This window comes from Lissotriton helveticus, chromosome 12 (genome assembly GCF_964261635.1).
Source record: "Lissotriton helveticus chromosome 12, aLisHel1.1, whole genome shotgun sequence".
Classification (NCBI taxonomy): Eukaryota; Metazoa; Chordata; class Amphibia; order Caudata; family Salamandridae; genus Lissotriton; species Lissotriton helveticus.
Window position 1 is genome coordinate 626,869,600 of NC_136073.1, and position 18,087 is coordinate 626,887,686.

At 43.9% G+C, this 18,087-nt stretch overlaps 1 protein-coding gene across 2 annotated transcripts in view; it reads left to right on the forward strand.

Moving 5' to 3' along the window:
* The window catches only part of FHOD1 (formin homology 2 domain containing 1), a 1,641,100-nt gene that overhangs the window by 1,530,411 nt on the left and 92,602 nt on the right, over nucleotides 1-18,087 (forward strand). For both annotated transcript variants that reach the window (XR_013603775.1, XM_078670473.1), the window contains exon 20: nucleotides 2,491-2,683. Coding sequence is in view for 1 of the 2 variants with exons in the window: in XM_078670473.1 (XP_078526599.1) it covers nucleotides 2,491-2,683 (193 nt within the window). In the remaining variant the exon portion in view is untranslated. The remainder of the gene's footprint in view (nucleotides 1-2,490; nucleotides 2,684-18,087) is intronic.

Consider the following 18,087-nt stretch of genomic DNA (forward strand, 5'->3'; position numbering starts at 1 on the left):
ACAGAGGCCACTAGCCAACGGGCAAGTGACCGAACAGACGCGTCGAGCAGGAAAATGCAGAAGGGCCCCACGCAGAACTCGTGGAGTGTGGAGGGCTGATCTTCGGTGCAGTTGGTGCTCGGGGCTGGGCGTTCTCAATCCCCAATGCACAACCTCGAGGGTGCCTCAGAAGTTGCACGGAAAGCAATTAGCTGACTTTCCAAGATGGCCGGTCCCCCGTCTCTCGTCGCCTCCTCGGGTCTCAGCTCTGCTGTGACTGTGGATCAGGCTGTTGGAAGTCTGGAAGTCCGGGTCTTGTCAGGCTCTGTGCTCGGGCTCCGGCGGGAGCGTCGACAAAGCAAACCGTTGATCGCTTGATGGTGCCTGCTTGTGGAGGGTGGTCACTCCTTGACCACAAGGGAGATTCTTCAGTCTTCTATCTTCAAGTAGAACGTCGAAGGTCCAGAGTTTCGTTTCAAGTTTCAGTCAGGAAAAATCTAAAGTCTTGGGACTCAGCTCCTACCTATATACCAAATTTAGGGGCTGGATTACCTGCTAGGTCCCTCCTATGGGTGGGACCCAGGAAGGGGGTGGTTACACCCCTTTCCCTTTGTCCAGTTTCGCGCTGGGGCTGGAGTGCCCCAGCACCGGTTTGAACTGGACTATGCATGGGACACCTTGTGTGCCCCAGGCAGTGTCTCATTTCATTCAGCCCTCCCTGCCCCAATACACTATGTCCTGTCTGGGGTGGTGCTAGCACCTCCCAAGACAGGAAACCTATTGTCCAAGCCTCCCTCGCTGGAAGGACTCCCAGCAGCAGGAGGTCAGACTTGTGTCTGTGGCAGCAGCATCCATTTTGTGATGCTGAGGCTCTGGTTAACTTTAACCGGGATTAGTAGGAATAACATGTTGTCTCCCTCTGGAAGGGTGGAATGCTACCCCCATCGCCAGAACTGGTGAGGGGGTAGTATTCCAAAGCGTATGACACCTTACACGACATGTTTTGATAAAGCCAAACCAAAGTTAGCATTTAACCGCGAGGTTCATAATGCACTTAAGAGTATATGGTATGGCAATATCATAGAACAGCCATAAGGACATGGTTCTGAAAGCTGCAGACCGGCTCAGCTCATGCTAGAGCCTCATCTCACATAAAACCAAGCACTCTGCCTCCAGGATTGTTAAGGCCTGCCTTAGGAGTGACTTATAGGTGTATATGTGTCTAGATATAAGGGTAGATATAGGAATACTATACCTAAGCAAGGGGTGATTACACGACCTTGCCCCAGCTGAGTGATCAGCCAGTTTTGCCAGTTTGGATGGCCAGCCAGGGGTGGCAAAAGATATGCTGTAGCCCCTGGTAGGCCTTGGTGCACCTATGCCCTGGGTACCTATGGTACACTGTACAGGGACTCATAAGAGTGACCCAATTCCCAATTGATGATGTACCTAAAGTACATGGTGTGAATTTAGAGAGAGAACAGCAGGGCTGTGGGTCTGATTAGCAGGCCCACAGCCACATCTAAGTTGAAAACCAGTGAAGCAAAAAGCAAAAAGTGGGGTGACCATAGGAAAGCAGACCCTACGCTCCTACAGACCCTCAACCGGGGCTGGTATTGTTGGGGCATCTATTCTAAGGTAAGGAATCTATCACTAACGTGTCTCTTTCAGATGCAGAAATTACTACTTGTGTAACAATATATCTGTAAGAGACATTAGTTAGTGATAGATTCCTTACCGCCACATCCATCCTCCCTGTTCTGCGCACTGATAACTAGGGTTAAGGTCATCCCTTTTAGGGCCCTAGTGACCTACTGACGTGCAGGGGTACTGCTAAGCAAAACGTTCAGGATCCAGTCTGACGCCTGGGGATAGTCTAAGGGAAGGAACCTATCACTAACTAATGTCTCTTACAGATATATCGTTACACAAGTAGTAACTTGCGCTTTGGGGGCATTTATCATGTTTTCCTACCCATTCTTGGAATTAAATACGTTGCAGACAACATGTTGTCTGGTCAAAAAGCACTTGCAAAAGTGTTTCCGACAGTGCTGTCAACTATAGTACCACCATTGATAGACACTGTTCTCCATCTCTAAATTAAGCAAGGAACAAAGAACTAGGCGGATGAGGCATTGGTCAGGTTTTGTTAGATACCTCGTTACCATCCAGCCTTTAACCCCTTCCATGCTCATGACGAGCTCAGCTCGTCATGCAGTACACTGCTTGTGTGCTCATGACGAGCTGAGCTCATCATGAACAATGGAAATAATGGATCTGCAGCACAGAGGATGAACTGCTGTAGCATTCATGTGGTTAGAGGAGACCTTAGTGGCAAGTTCAAGAAATGTTTTCTGTACATGAATCCATGTTGGTGATATTTGATGTTCATTTAAAGAAATAACATAACACAGGGTATACCTTTTTATTAATAAAGTTAATGATTTCATTTCTAAGTTCATTTTTTTTCAGTATTTCTTTTCTTTTTACAAATATTGTCTTTTCCTCTAGATTTCACTCTTTTTTACTCTTTATGGGGTATGCACCGAACGCTGTGCGAGAGATGAAAGTGACTAAGTTCTGCAAAGTGATCAGCGAATTTGCCCTAGAATACAGGACGACCAGGGAGAGGGTGCTGCAGCAGATTCAAAAAAGAGCACAATACAGAGAAAGGAACAAGACACGAGGGAGACTCATCACAGAGGTGAATACCACAGAACAAATGTGCCTGTCTGCTTTATGCATGTTGTTTACAAGTCAACTGAAAAAATGTATGCAAAAACATGGAGCATATTTATCAGAATTTCTTTGATGTGCATCCTTACTAGTTAATCTTGCTTGACAGTGCTACTGTGTGCAACAACTATTGTTACCAAATGTTTAATATATACTGGGATTGGGCTTGTGCTCTGTCCAAATAGTAGTAGTAGTACTTCTCACCTCATGCTGTTGGCTTTTGGTGTAACATGCAATCTCCTATGAAGTGCTTGTATTCCAATGCATGATGGACTGATTTACATCTAAAAACTACACTAAGTTGTGCAATTTTTATTTATTTATATCATGTAGACATAAAGAAATCCTTTTTTTCGCTCCATAGAACTTTTTAAATTGTTTTTTTAAGACTCAAGTGTGAGCCTGACTGTAGGATTACCGCCATATTGAGCTGTCCTGTTATAAAGCAACAAAAAACTCCTGGCAGCTGGACTGCGGTCATTCCTTTCCGATCTTCTGTGTCTCATGTCAGAGGAAATAACACAAATACACCGAGCTCTTGGTTTTAAAAATTCTGTTTGCAGACAACTGTGGCTAGTTGAAATGAGATACCATTTTTGTTTGAACGGAGTATACGATTAGTATGCACTCAAAGTTCGCCTAGCGTACCTATAAACCTTTTGTAATGCCTTTTTTCTATTTTATTTTATTGCGTATTTAGTGACGCATCAAACAATAAAATCAAGAAAAAGGGACACCTGAAAATGGATACTATCATAAACATGCACAGTCTCTGAAATTTAGTATTACGAGGGAACAGAAAGTGGTTGTACATATGGCGGTGATATCTCTCATCAGTCCATGTCAATAAGAATTATAGGTTTGAGATTGCGAGGGAAATATAGGCTCCCATCCTGTTGTGATGGACGCTAGATGGCGTTTCTCCAGGTCTGCTGAAACACTGCAGCGGGACTCTCTCACGGCCAGGTTAGCCGTTCCAAATCATACCGCAAAGTTCCCTTAAAGAGAGAGCCCACACGAGTGAGTGAAGTTGACTGATGTATTCATGGCTGCAGCGCACAACATGAGAAAAACAAAGTCCATTAATGCAGCCAGACGCGTTTTGGGCCCCTGCCCTTAATCATTGGCTCTGAAAACTGGAGTGCAGGAAGTCAGTAGTGCACCTAAAGTTCTTTTTAAATCCCCCGCCAATATGGGTGCGGCCACTTGTAAGGCCTTCTAGGACTTGCGGTGTGCTTAATATCACTGGCTCTGAAAACTGGAGTGCAGGAAGTCAGTAGTGCACCTAAGGTTCTTTTTAAATCCATCACCCATATTGGTGCGGCCACTTGCAAGGCCTTCTGGCCCTTGTGGTGTGCTTAGTATTGCTCGAGTGAGCCTTTATGCCCACCAGTGGTAGATTCCCTCGTGTTACCTCAGTGGGTTGTTTTACCATCCTCATTCGTTTGCGCGCACACACCTTCCTGCCAGGAATACCAGCTCCTGTCCTGTTGTGATGGATGCCAGATGGCGTTTCTCCAGGTCTGCTAAAACACTGCAGCGGGACTCTGTCAGCTTCACTCACCCGTGTGGGCTCTCTCTTTAAGGTAACTTTGCGGTATGATAAAAAAAATATAAATATGTATATCAGCTACTGGCGGTCGCCAGTAGGTAGTTATAGTTAGGACCTAGTTTCCGTAGGAAAAGCGTTTTTTGTTTTCCCAATAACTTTGGCGCCGGTTGACGAATCTTCGCGAAATTTTCAAAACTCGGGGGGCGCTCCGGTCAGTCGGGGTGATTCGGGAAGCGGGGACTGAGAAAAAAGGGGGGTCTCAAAACGTGTTTACTCCATGTTCATTCCTATAGGAAACTTTAGACACGGCTACAGCCCGAACTGCTTAACGGAATTACACCAAATTTGGCAAAGAGGTAGCCCTTGTTTCTCTTTTTCTTAAATGCTGTAAATCCGCTCAGTAGTTCCTGAGAAATTTTTAAAAAAGAGGTCAAAAGATTAATTTTTCATAAGAAACTTTAGACACGGCTACAGCTCGAACTGCTGAACGGAATTACACTAGGGGACCACCACCCCCGGGGCTTTCATTAAATATTTGCGGGGGCTCACGCCTCCCCGCAAGCCCGTGGACTGCCACCCCCTGGGGTTTGCTTTTTTTATGTGAGCCCCCCCCCCCTAGCCCCGGGGACTGCCGCCCCCGGGGCTTTTAGTAATGGGAGGGGGGCCATGCGGTCCCCTCCCCTAAAAAATAAAGTTAATAAAAATAAAGGCCGGCCCCGGGAGATGGGGTTCCCGTGGCCAATAGAGGCCTCAGGAGGGGGGCCACGCATCGCCACTCCATAAAAAAAAAATATTTATGTGGCCATGCCCCGGGGGATGGGGTCCCCGGGGCTGGAATTGGCCACGGGAGGGGGACCACGCAGCCCCTTCCCGTGCAAATAATTTTTTTTTTAATGTGGGTAAGGTTTGGGGGGATGTGGTCCCTAGGGCCCCAAAAAAGTAAAAAGAAAGGGGCGCCACACAGCCCCCCCCCTTCTAAAAAAAAAAAAAAATACCCAACCCAGAGAAAATTGGCAGTTTTATATGGGGCCAAAAAAGTGCTAGGATGTCATGGAAAAAAATAAGACGGACGCTCCTAAAAGGTGGGTTGACTCTCCCGGACGTTAATTGGTATTTGATGGCTTTTCAATTTAAGGGTGCTGGGATGCTGTTGACTACCCCTGAGGAAACTATGTGGGGCAGATTACTGGGGGAAATGGCACTGGTTGAGGGAGGTAGCGGACAAGGAGGGTTTCTATATAAATTTGGGGCCCCAAGGTTTTTTAAACGGGTTCAAATGTCAAAACAAGAGTTCCCCTTTGGGTGAAATTTTATACCATCTACACTTACATACACAACATTAAATTCAAAGAGGAACAAAGAGGAAATGTAAAAATAACTTCATGAAAAATGTACAGTTTATTCAAACAAATGTCAAAAACACAATATACCCTATCATCAGTACACTATTAATTGATAAAATGATACACATAAAAATATACAATTGTACAGAATAAAAAGACAAAAGTGGGATACAAGAATAAGGAATGAATGGTTCCTATTAAAGTGAGACAAATACAGTAGTCAAAACACAATCACACTCTAACACATATGTAACTTTTGTGGTCAGAGTCGTTGCTTCATAGACTAAACGTATTTCTACTCAGAAGTGCATAGACGCGTTTCGGTGGGCACGTATTTAAAGAGCCAACACCTTCTTCAGGATAAAATATTAGAGTCCCACATGAACATTTAATATCTTAAATACAAGAACAATAAAAAACATAAGATACATAACTAAAAGAATATCACTAAAACATTATCATAAACACAATTGATGTTTTTACAAATCCTCTATGTTCCATACTTTGTCCCAGATAAGAATCATCCCCAATCATATTTAAGATTTATATCGCCACATTTTATCTAGTTAACATTTGATATAGATAGAAACAACTGGTTGAACAACCTTACAATAACTGCCAAAAAGTGCACAAACAGTATTTCAGTGAGGTTAATAAACCATAAAGTACAATTGTGTCCCTGGCATTTTTACGTAGCATTTGTGCTAATATAGTCAGGAAAAATTTCTACCATGACCCTGCCCTATCCGATTTTTATCATTATCGTAGTCATTATTGCCTATTAGCATGAAGATATTTTGCTCACATTCTATATAGTAGAGCTAATCCGATATAGTGATGATTTAACTAGGTATATGGGCAATTGATAGTTTCTAATAAACGAAATATAAATACCTATTTGCTACTATAGCTGGGTGGTAATTTACATGTAATTACCTGTGATGGGATCACAAAGAACCTCCAATCTCCGGATTTTCACTGCGATACCACTTTATGATTATCTAAGTATCGGAAAGATAACAGAACAATGTTCTAATATGAACCAATCTATAGTGCATTGATATGGTCTAAGCATCATTGGGACACACACCTTTATAAGAGTAGTTAATTCATCTGTTTGCTCCTGAATTACATCATAGGTCATCATTCGTCATCTTTACCATACGAAGCACCAGCAACCAATCTAGAATACAAAGCAAACCATATTCCTACAGCTCAACCTGAAATCGCTGTTGTAGGCATAATATATTGCGGTGACCGCGATGACAATTATAACGTCTTATCTGAAAGATGTACTGTACATTTCAAGATGTATGTCCCTATCTATATGAGGAACATACATATTACCGTATAACGCACAGATGCTTGGCACAAATCTTTTGCCAAGAGAACAAGAATTATGAAGCCACATGCAGATATACTTTTCTACGATACGATACTGTACGCGATAGCTAATCACACGTAGTATTAATAATACACCAGCATAGGTCTATGATATAGAAATAGACCATATCGTATTGTGATTAGTCTAGAAACAATAATCATAATCTGTCGAGACTGGCATCAAGTTCCGCGGCCTCACCCTATTATCGTGATAGATGTACACATCACGAAAATATAAGAAACGTCCAAAGAGGCTTTTTATTGTTATGTATATACACATCGTTGCAGCTATCTCCGCTAAAAGGCTCAGTAAAAATAAATGGCAAATGTTACCTTAACTATACGGTCAGTCAATCCAGGCCGTATGTTCCAAACGATAAAAGCCGTATGTTTCAAATAATTACTAGGGTTACGTCGTAATCCCGACCCCCTATGGAATCAGAACCGCCAGCAGTCTAAACACAAAACAAAGAGAGAAGTATAGCAAATTAAAACATTCTCTCATTTAAGTCAGAGCTCTCCTATATAGAAGGTATAGCCTAGGTTTCAGTGACAGTACCTGCTTCAATCCAGAAAGACGTCTTTCTGGATTGAAGCAGGTACGTTATAATTGTCATCGCGGTCACCGCAATATATTATGCCTACGACAGCGATTTCAGGTTGAGCTGTAGGAATACGGCTTGCTTTGTATTCTAGATTGATTGCTGGCGCTTCGTATGGTAAAGATGACGAATGATGACCTATGATGTAATTCAGGAGCAAACAGTGAATTAACTACTCTTATAAAGGTGTGCGTCACAATGATGCTTAGAGGATATGTAGGCACGGCGCACAGCCTAGTTTAATAGTGGGGATTGTGTTAGAGAGTATTTCCGTTCAGATAGTTTTCAGGTGCTCAGGCAGGTGACGTAACTGTCGGGGTATGCCAAATGACTGTTAAAGGCTTGAGTGCATTACCTCAAGTGTAAATGCATCCCTGCGTGTGGGCACTCTGTCGTGGTTCGTTGTAATTAAACAACCGACTCCAATGAATGTAACCAATAACTGTCTCTTTAATGTCAAAGATTCGAAAATTTACTTGCAAGCTTTAGACTGATAAATTCTCAGTTTTCAATGTTCAAACATTTTCCTAATTCAAAATTTGTGATGGAACCAAGGTTAGCCATGCGAGCTCCGATGCATTTCGGGCCGGTTGGCCCTTTGTCAAGGAGCGCTACAAAAAAAAATGCAACATTACGTGCTCATCAATATGCGAAATACGATAACTTAATAACATGATGTAATGGTAACAAATGTGGTGCCTGCATATCGGGCAGTGCGGTGTAGCATGCTTTAAGAAACAGGGTGGGGTGGTGAGTTGTTTGCGGGCTGAATGCGAGAGGATCACGGGTGGTGGCCATCAAGGGAAAAAAAGTAAAATGCGCGTGTGGTGTGGGTTAAACATAAAGCGCTATGTTCTCAATAGTAAAAAGTTAGTTGCTAAAGTGAGAACGTCATAATCCTAACATCAATAGGCGATACCTAGTGCTCGGTGTGTTGTTTACAGTGCATTAATGCGACATGCTTTAAGAGCGGAATAAAAAAAGAAGTTTTACAAGTTGCCTCGTCCAAGCGAGACTTACGTTTCAGGTTGCGTTCCCGAGGTCCGGGAGCCTGAAATCAATAGGCGTAAAAAAATGGTTACAAGAAGGTCAGAATGCGGGAGCGCACTCACATGGTGCTACGGAGAGAGTAAAGAACTTACAATTCAGGTCGGTCGACACCGTCTCAGTGCGGAGTCTTCACGAGGTGTGCAGCTGGGCTAACGGAGTTCGAAAAACTCCGTGGGGATCCAAGCGGAGTGCTCGATGAGCTCAGACTAGATAGGATTGGTTGCCACAAAAATAAGAAACGGGCTGGGGGATTGGTCGCCATAAGGGCGGCCATCTTAAAGTGGAGTGGAGTGAAGTAGGTTGAACGGGTTGTGCTGGGTTAGTGGTGGGTTAGTGAGGGAGTATTCCACATTCAAGCGTGACAGACCGTTAAAGGCAGCGATGTGCATGACATGTACCGTAAGGGTACTATAAATAACAACTTAATTCTAAACGATCATTAAGGCCATGAGGTTTCATGGCTTGAAGTCTATAAATCCAAGATGTTTCTCTCTGGAGAAGTGTTTTGTTGATGTCTCTTCCTTCCATTTTTGGTACCATCTCTAGGACAAGGAATTTCAACTGTGCAATGTTGTGGTTGGCTTCAATAAAGTGAACAGCAATGTTGGATTTAACATTCTTAGTTCTGATGTTTGATTTGTGTTCGTTCACTCGGGTTTTGAGCTTCTTGGTTGTTTTGCCTACGTAAATCATGCCACACGGGCATTTCAACAAATAAATCAAATTGCATGAATCGCATGTTGCGTCAACTTTCAGTTTTATATCGAATCCCGTCATGGGGTGATTGATGGTGTTCCCTTTTATTATGTTGTTGCAGTTGTTGCAATGATGACACGGGCGGGTGCCAGTGTATGTGCATTGTTCCAAGGTTTTTTTCGATAAGGTTTCTTTGATGTTCTCCGCTCGGGTATAAGCGAAGATGGGTGTTTCTTTAAATAAATCACCAAAATCCGGTTCTGAGGATAAGATGCGCCAATGTTTCATTATGATACTTCTGTATGTTTGACTGGACGTAGAGTACCTGCTGACCAGTACTGTTCTCTTGTTATCCTTCTTTGAGGCCACCACCCGTGATCCTCTCGCATTCAGCCCGCAAACAACTCACCACCCCACCCTGTTTCTTAAAGCATGCTACACCGCACTGCCCGATATGCATGCACCACATTTGTTACCATTACATCATGTTATTAAGTTATCGTATTTCGCATATTGATGAGCACGTAATTTTGCATTTTTTTTGTAGCGCTCCTTGACAAAGGGCCAACCGGCCCGAAATGCATCGGAGCTTGCATGGCTAACCTTGGTTCCATCACAAATTTTGAATTATGAAAATATTTGAACATTGAAAACTGAGAATTTATCAGTCTAAAGCTTGCAAGTAAATTTTCGGATCTTTGAAATTAAAGAGACAGTTATTGGTTACATTCATTGGAGTCGGTTGTTTAATTACAACGAACCACGACAGAGTGCCCACACGCAGGGATGCATTTACACTTGAGGTGATGCACTCAACCCTTTAACAATGATGCTTCGACCATATCAATGCACTATAGATTGGTTCATATTAGAACAGTGTTCTGTTATCTTTCCGATACTTAGATAACCATAAAGTGGTATCGCAGTGAAAATTCGGAGATGGGAGGTTCTTTGTGATCCCATACAAGGTAATCACATGTAAATTACCACCCAGATATAGTAGCAAATAGGTATTTTGATTTCGTTTATTAGAAACTATCAATTGCCCATATACCTAGTTAAATCATCACTATATCTGAATAGCTCTATCGTATAGAATGTGAGCAAAATATCTTCATGCCCATAGGCAATAATGACTACGATAATGATAAAAATCGGATAGGATAGGGTCATGGTAGAAATATTTCCTTACTATATTAGCACAAATGCTACGTTAAAATGCCAGGGACACAATTGTACTGTATGGTTTATTAACCTCACTGAAGGACTGTTTGTGCACTTTTTAGCAGTTATTGTAAGGTTGTTCAACCAGTGGTTTCTATCTATATCAAATGTTAACTAGATCAAATGTGAAGATATAAATCTTGAATATGATTTGGGATGATTCTTATCTGGGACAAAGTATGGAGCATTGAGGATTTGTAAAAACATAAATTGTGTTTCTGATAATGTTTTAGTGATATTCTTTTAGTTATATATCTTATGTTTTCATTGTTCTTGTATTTCAGATATTAAATGTTCATGTGGGACTCTAATATTTAATCCTGAAGAAGGTGTTGGCTCTTTAAATACGTGCCCACCGAAACGTGTCGATGCACTTTTGAGTAGAAATACGTTAAGTCTATGAAGCAACGACTCTGACCACAAAAGTTACATATGTGTTAGAGTGTGATTGCGTTTTGACTACTGTATTTGTCTCACTTTAACCATTCATTCCTTATTCTTGTTTCCCACTTTTGTCTTTCTATTCTGTACAATTGTATATGTTTATGTGTATCATTTTATCAATTAATAGTGTACTGATGATAGGGTATATTGTGTTTTTAACATTTGTTTGAATAAACTGTACATTTTTTATGGTTATTTTTACATTTCCTCTTTGTTCCTCTTTGAATTTAATGTTGTGTATGTAAGTGTAGATGGTATAGATTTTTCACCCAAAGGAGAACTCTTGTTTTGACATTTGTCCTTTTGGTACCCTAACCCTTTGGCTGTTGGGTCCCTCTCTTTTACTAGAGTTTTTAAAACGGGTTCGCCTTAAGGTTCTCTGGACTGCTTTGACCACTTGGTATAAAATTAGACGTATTTTGGATATAGGTTATTTTTCTGACTTCGCCCCTACTTGGGATTCTCTGGGGACCCCTCCTTCTATGTGTGATAGCCTGGCTACCCCGATTAAAAGTGCTGGTTTGGCGAGGTGGTCGGATCTGGTGGACTCAGATGGGGTTCTTTCATGGGAGATTCTACAAGCTAAGATTGGTCCCACTTTTTCTAGGTTCAAGTTCCTCCAATTAAGATCATGGTACGAGGCAGAAGCGGGCAAAATCACAGGGAGTTGGGAACTTGAGCAGATATTACAAGACCCCCTGCTGAAAAAGAAATAAATATCTCTTTGGTACACAAGGTTTCTTGAAGCAGAGGAAATTGAGGTCCCCTCTCAAACATCAGTTTGGAATCAAACATCACTTGCCCATGGTATAGAAGAATATTTTAAACCATCGCTTAAGCTACTTTATAAATATATAAAGCCCGCCAGTCTAAAGAAGAATAATTTTTTGTGATTAATAGGCTTTACTATACTCCTGCCAAGATCGCCAAATTTGCCCCGGTCCCGGCGCCAAGTTGTCTTAGTTGTACACTTGCCAATGCTGATGATATTCATATTTTTTTTTAATGTCCGGAGCGAAGCTCTTTTTGGAAAAATTTGGGAGATTCTTTAACATCTATTTTTGAAACTAATATAGAGATAGATCTCCATTTGGTGATTTTTGGTAAAAACGATTCTACCAGTGGGTCGCTCACACAGATCCAAAGGGCTTGCTTTTATATCTTGTGCAAGGAGGGAGATCTGCATAAGATGGAAAGCTACAATCCCTCCGGGCAGAGAAGACTGGCTCAAATCTGCCTTTAACATGGCACGTTTAGAACAAGACGGCAGAGAGGAAGATCTACTCAATATCTGGCTCCTTCTGTTAAGTTGGGGACGGCGCTTGCGATTGATAAACGGCTAAATGTAGGGCCTTCCCCCGGGTCCTATGGTTACACCAGACCTCAAACACGTGAGGAAGGCTTGGTAGGCCTAGACAGATGCAGTTAGCCGTAGGGCGCCCAGTAACAAACAAAAAATCAGCTTGTTAAATCTGCCAATGTCTTTGGTGAGATGAGGACAAAAAAAACAACAAAAAAAAACCAGTGATCATGCCGGAGGCCCCACCCTCTCACAGAAACACTCTGCAAACGCGCCATGTGGTACGTTTTACAATGGGGAATTCATTCCCCTTCAATACTGGGGGCAAACTAGCCCATCAGGTACCTCCAGTAAGCGCCACAGGGCTGCGTTACAGAGAGGTGGTCCAGGCCACGGCCCTTTTTACCCTCTTATTGAGGGTAGGAAAGGAGGAGAGATGACATTAGATGTGTAACCTTGCTAGATCTTTCACTGTGGTGAAGTGTATGTGTTGGGCATTCCACAAGTCCAGGCTGAGATTGCCAAGAATTATTTTATTGTTAGGGTGGTCCTACCGCTTTCTAAAAAGTAATCTAATTAATTGTTTTTGTGTGGGTAGTACATTATGTATAAATGGAATGTGTTGATTGGGCATAAACGGACCCCAAGGACCTCAAGAACTTCCCGCCCATCTCCCTGCTCCTGTTCCCGGCGAAGGTCATCGAGAAAATCGTCAACATGCAATTGGCCCGCCACCTCGAAGACAACAACATCTTGGACCCGTTCCAGTCCGGATTCAGACTAAACCACAGCACCGAGACAGCCCTCATTGCCGCCACAGACGACATCAAGCGCCAACTAGACAACCGGGAAACTTCAGCCCTCATCCTCCTGGACCTGTCAGCCGCCTTCGACATGGTCTGCCATCGCACTCTAAAGACACACCTCCAAGAAGCCGGAATTCAAGAGAAGGCCCTTGACTGGACCACGTCCTTCCTCTCCGGCAGAACCCAGAGCGTCCGCCTCCCACCCTTCCGATCAGAAGCCACCAACATCATCTGCGGCGTCCCCCAGGGCTCATCCCTCAGCCCGACGCTGTTCAACGTCTACATGCCCCCCTCGCACAAGTGGCCCGCCATCACGACCTCAACATCATCTGCTACGCCGACGACACCCATCTCATCCTCTCCTTCACCAAGGACCCACACACCGCCAAAACAAACCTCCACGAGGGAATGAAGGCCGTCGCCGACTGGATGAGGAGCAGCCATCTGAAACTGAACTCTGACAAGACGGATGTCCTCATCCTCGGCCCCACCCCCTCAGCCTGGGACGACTCCTGGGGGCCGACCACACTGGGAACAGCACCGACACCCACCAACCATGCACGCAACCTAGGCTTCATCTTCAACTCTTCCCTCTCCATGTCAAAACAGGTCAACGCCATCTCCTCCTCCTGCTACAACACCCTCCGCATGCTCCGCAGGATCTACAAGTGGATCCCGACCACACAAGAAGAACGGTGACACAGGCCCTCGTCAGCTGCAGACTGGACTACGGCAACGCACTCTACGCAGGAATCCCAGCCAAACACCTACGACGACTACAACGCATCCAAAACACCTCCGCCCGACTGATCATCAACGTCCCCTGCCGCAGCCGCATCACCCCCTACCTGTGAGACCTACACTGGCTCCCCATCGACAAGAGGATCACCTTCAAGCTCCTCACCCACGCACACAAAGCACTCCACAACGCCGGACCAGCCTACCTGAACAGCAGACTCAGCTTCTACACCCCCACCCGCCAGCTCCGCTCCGCCAGCCTCGCCCTCGCCGCTGTCCCCCGCATCCAACGAACGACCTCCGGCGGCAGATCCTCCTCCTACCTCGCCGTCAAGACCTGGAACACCCTACCTACCCACCTACGGCAGACCCAAGACCTACTCGCCTTCAGAAGACTCCTCAAGACCTGGCTCTTCGAGCAGTAGCGGCACCCCCATCCCCTCAGCGCCTTGAGACCCTCACGGGTGAGTAGTGCGCTTTACAAGTACTCTGATTGATTGATTGACTGATTATAAACTTAGGGCACATACATGTGTCATGGGGTGTAGTGGGGATAATTTTAGAGTTGATGGAGGCCTGGAGGATGACTGCTATGCCACTGCTTTCCTTGTGTTATCAATTCACCCTAATGATTTTGAAGATTTTTGGGACAGGAATGTATAGTATGGGGCTAGAGTGATAGTTCAACGAGGATGCATACATCAATCAAGCTTAGTCCTTGATCAGGTTGGATGTTTTGTGGAAATGAGCATCAGGTGAGCTAGCATTTGAAAGCATGATCGATAAGTGATATTGATAGAGGGAGGGGGTTGGAGACTGTGTCTAAGTTGGTTTGATGTAGATGAGGTTACATATGTTTATTTCTTTATGCTGAGGTGGATTATGGTACTTCTGTTGAATTCTGATGATGGGGAAAAGCCAATGAGTAGCTTGTAGGGACCCTAATTAATAGCATATGCCTTGGAACAAAGTAATTTGGGTCCACCCCGCAGGGTCTTGGGAGGGAAAAATGTGGGCCATGGGCGAATTCCTGTGATTGGTTTCGAATGGAGTGGGCCCCTTGTCTAGCAGACAGTTTGTTTGGTACTTGGTGATGGGAGCCAGGTACCTACCAGGTAGAGTTACGGCAAATTAGTTGGATATTTCTAGTAACGCAAATCAGCATTAAAAAGGGGATAGTTGTGACTGTTTGACAGATGCCTTTCACTAAGTTAGTAATACTGAACAGTTGCATGTCAATTCTTTTAGGGTTCTGGGCATGGCAGCTGTTATACTACCCAGCAAGCCTTCTATCCAATCATCTGGTTCGATGTTGAGCAATTCCTGGCAATAACTATTCTTCATAAATTGTGTAATGTGCTTTAGAAGTTGTGAACTTAAGAGTGTAGTAAATAAACTTGATATAGGCTGTGCTCGTAAAGGGACTACTGGTATACTGTCTCTTTGACATTTGCATCAACATTACACAGAAGCTCTGCTTTTGTATCACTTACCACTGGATCATTAAAGGGTATCTTAAAAAAGGTTACTAATCATTTCTGAACCAGTAACAGTCACCCCAACCATGGAGGAAGCCACTTGGGGTGATCCCCAAACCGGGTAAAGACTACTCTGACTACAGACCTACAACTTCATTGAACTGAGACCTCAAGATAAATATGAAAGCACTGGCTATGCGACTGACCCCTGATCTCCTTTAACTAATTCACCACAAGGACCAATCGGACTTCTTGACAAAGGAGACACACTTTTCCCAACATCTGGCATATAGCCCACCTAGTAAAAAGAAAAAAACAAGAAAAAGCACACACAAAGTACACCACAAGCACTGGATGCCAAAAAGGCCTTCAACAAGGTATGCTGGCCCTTTCTAGATGCGGTGTTCCGCTGTTGTGGATTTGGAGAGACATTCATCACTATGGTCATGGCAGCCTATAAGGTGCCCATCGCCAAGATTCTGGTGAACGGTTCCTTCTCTAATACTGTTCATCTGCAGCACGGTGCCCGGCAGGGTTGTCCCTTACCCCTCACTATACGTGCTGGTCATCGAACCTATTTCTATAAGGATTCCTAATATCCCAGCAGTGAATGGAATCCTTTTTGGGGGATTTTGTTGTTTGCAAATGTTGTGCTCCTTACCACAGAGATCACATTTATTATAGACAACACACCCTTCACAGTTACCTCTAATGTTATTCAATACCTGGGGGGTTCACCTTACCAGATCCCTATCTGAGTGGATTCCTGACAACATTGCCCAACTCCTGAGCGACATGAAACTTGAAATGCAGAGGTGGATTAACCAGTACGTTTAGTGGCTAAACTGGATAGCCGCAATCAAAAAGACCTTGGTTCCCCGACTTCTGTACATCTTCCAGGCTTTACCCTTACCCATGCCCCACACTGGAGGACTTCACCCGCTCCTTTATTATCTTTGTCTGGCAGGGCAGGACTCCCAAAGTATCCCCCAAAAAGTTTGATTGCTCCATGGAACAGAAGGGGGTGAGGGTGTTGCTTGGCTTTCCATATATTCGTCACTATTATTGAGCTGCTCAACTGCCAATAATAACATGGGAATCCTGCAAACATGGGTTCCATATGGACCGGGCTGTTATGGAGCATGCACTATGGGATGTAATGTGGATGACCTGCAGCGCCAACCTAGGCCCCAAAACACATGCTGTAGCCAAATCACTAGCACACTGTTGAATGCATGGGACACTGTGGTAACCCAATAGGCCATAACTTCCTTACCACCCCCTCCCCCATCCAAACCATACAGGACAATCCAGATTTCACACCAGCACTAGGGGTAAGCTTTCATCCATATTGGAAGGATGTGGACTGACTGTGGAATTATATCAGATAAGTTTGTGAAGGGGGAAATTAGATCCTTTTGGACTGTAAAAATATATATACCGTCTTCTCAGACAGAACGCTTCCTGTACCAACAAATACAACAGTTGGTCCTTCACCCACATCGTACCGGGGGACTAAGATCTGGGTTTCCACTGTATAAAGACATCAAAATGCCACTCCCAACACCACGCTCCATGTCCTATATGTACACTTGGACTAGGTTACTCCAACACACACAGATGGGGAAAACTGTGTAGGGGTTATTTATGAGTATAACCTCATCAGTTCATCATAGGGAGTTTCAGAATTCTGATAGTCTTGTACCATACAGCAGACAAAGTCTACAAACTTTTCCCACAGATAGCGACTAATTTGTGTTTGAGGGAGTGCGAAATGGGGGGGGGCACTCCGTGTTTGGTGGAGATGTGCAAATTTACAACATTTCTGGAAAGAAGCCTCACCCGCAATTAACAACATTACAGGAGTCGTAGTGCCAGCTGAGCCCACAGTGACAGTACTAGGACTATGCTGAGAATGCCGGCAAGGGGGTGTTCTGAAACATTTACTTCTGATATTTCAGTAACTTTTAATTGCAAGATGCCAGATACTGGAAACAGATGACTCCTGGATGGCACACATTTGCTAGCATGTTTGGGACACACTAGCAACTGAGAACATGACAGGGCACATAGATAAGGTCAGAGGCAACCTTATGACAATGACGAGGTGCACAGACATGTCCTCTGAGATTATCAGCACTAAATTTATTCAGGTAGGTCTCAGTAGAGGACTCCACCTCACACCCTCATAAAGTAAGTTGTGGGCCATTGGACTACTATGATACTGTGTGCTCTGACTGTTCTTCAGATAGAATCCTCCTTGGGCACCTGGAACATGACAGATGTATCCTGGGTTGAGGGAGGCAAGGCATGAAAGTTATGAGAGAGATATTTTTCTTTTTGTTGGTTTGACTGCTTCTATTCATTCATAGTGTCATAGTGTTGTGTTTCGATTTAGATGTCCGTATATAGATTTTCCCGATACATGTCCTTATATAGGTACAATTCGTATTGCCCTTATTTAGGCACTAGATCCCAGCCCTTATTTAGGCATTCGCCATGCTCTCTAAATATGGCATGGTCACCTACATCCATCCACCCCAACGTCACAACGAGTTCTTAGAAACCAGACCCTTAAGCCTTAGGACTTTCCCTAGACTAGGACTATTGATTTCTCCAAGAACTCATCTATTATGCATGAACCGCTAGTCCCTAAGGGTTCATTCATGACGTCTTCCTCTGCCCGACTTTACCTCAATGCAAACATTCCTAAGCACCTTCCAGGTATAAATATACCTTCCCTTACCATGGCAAAT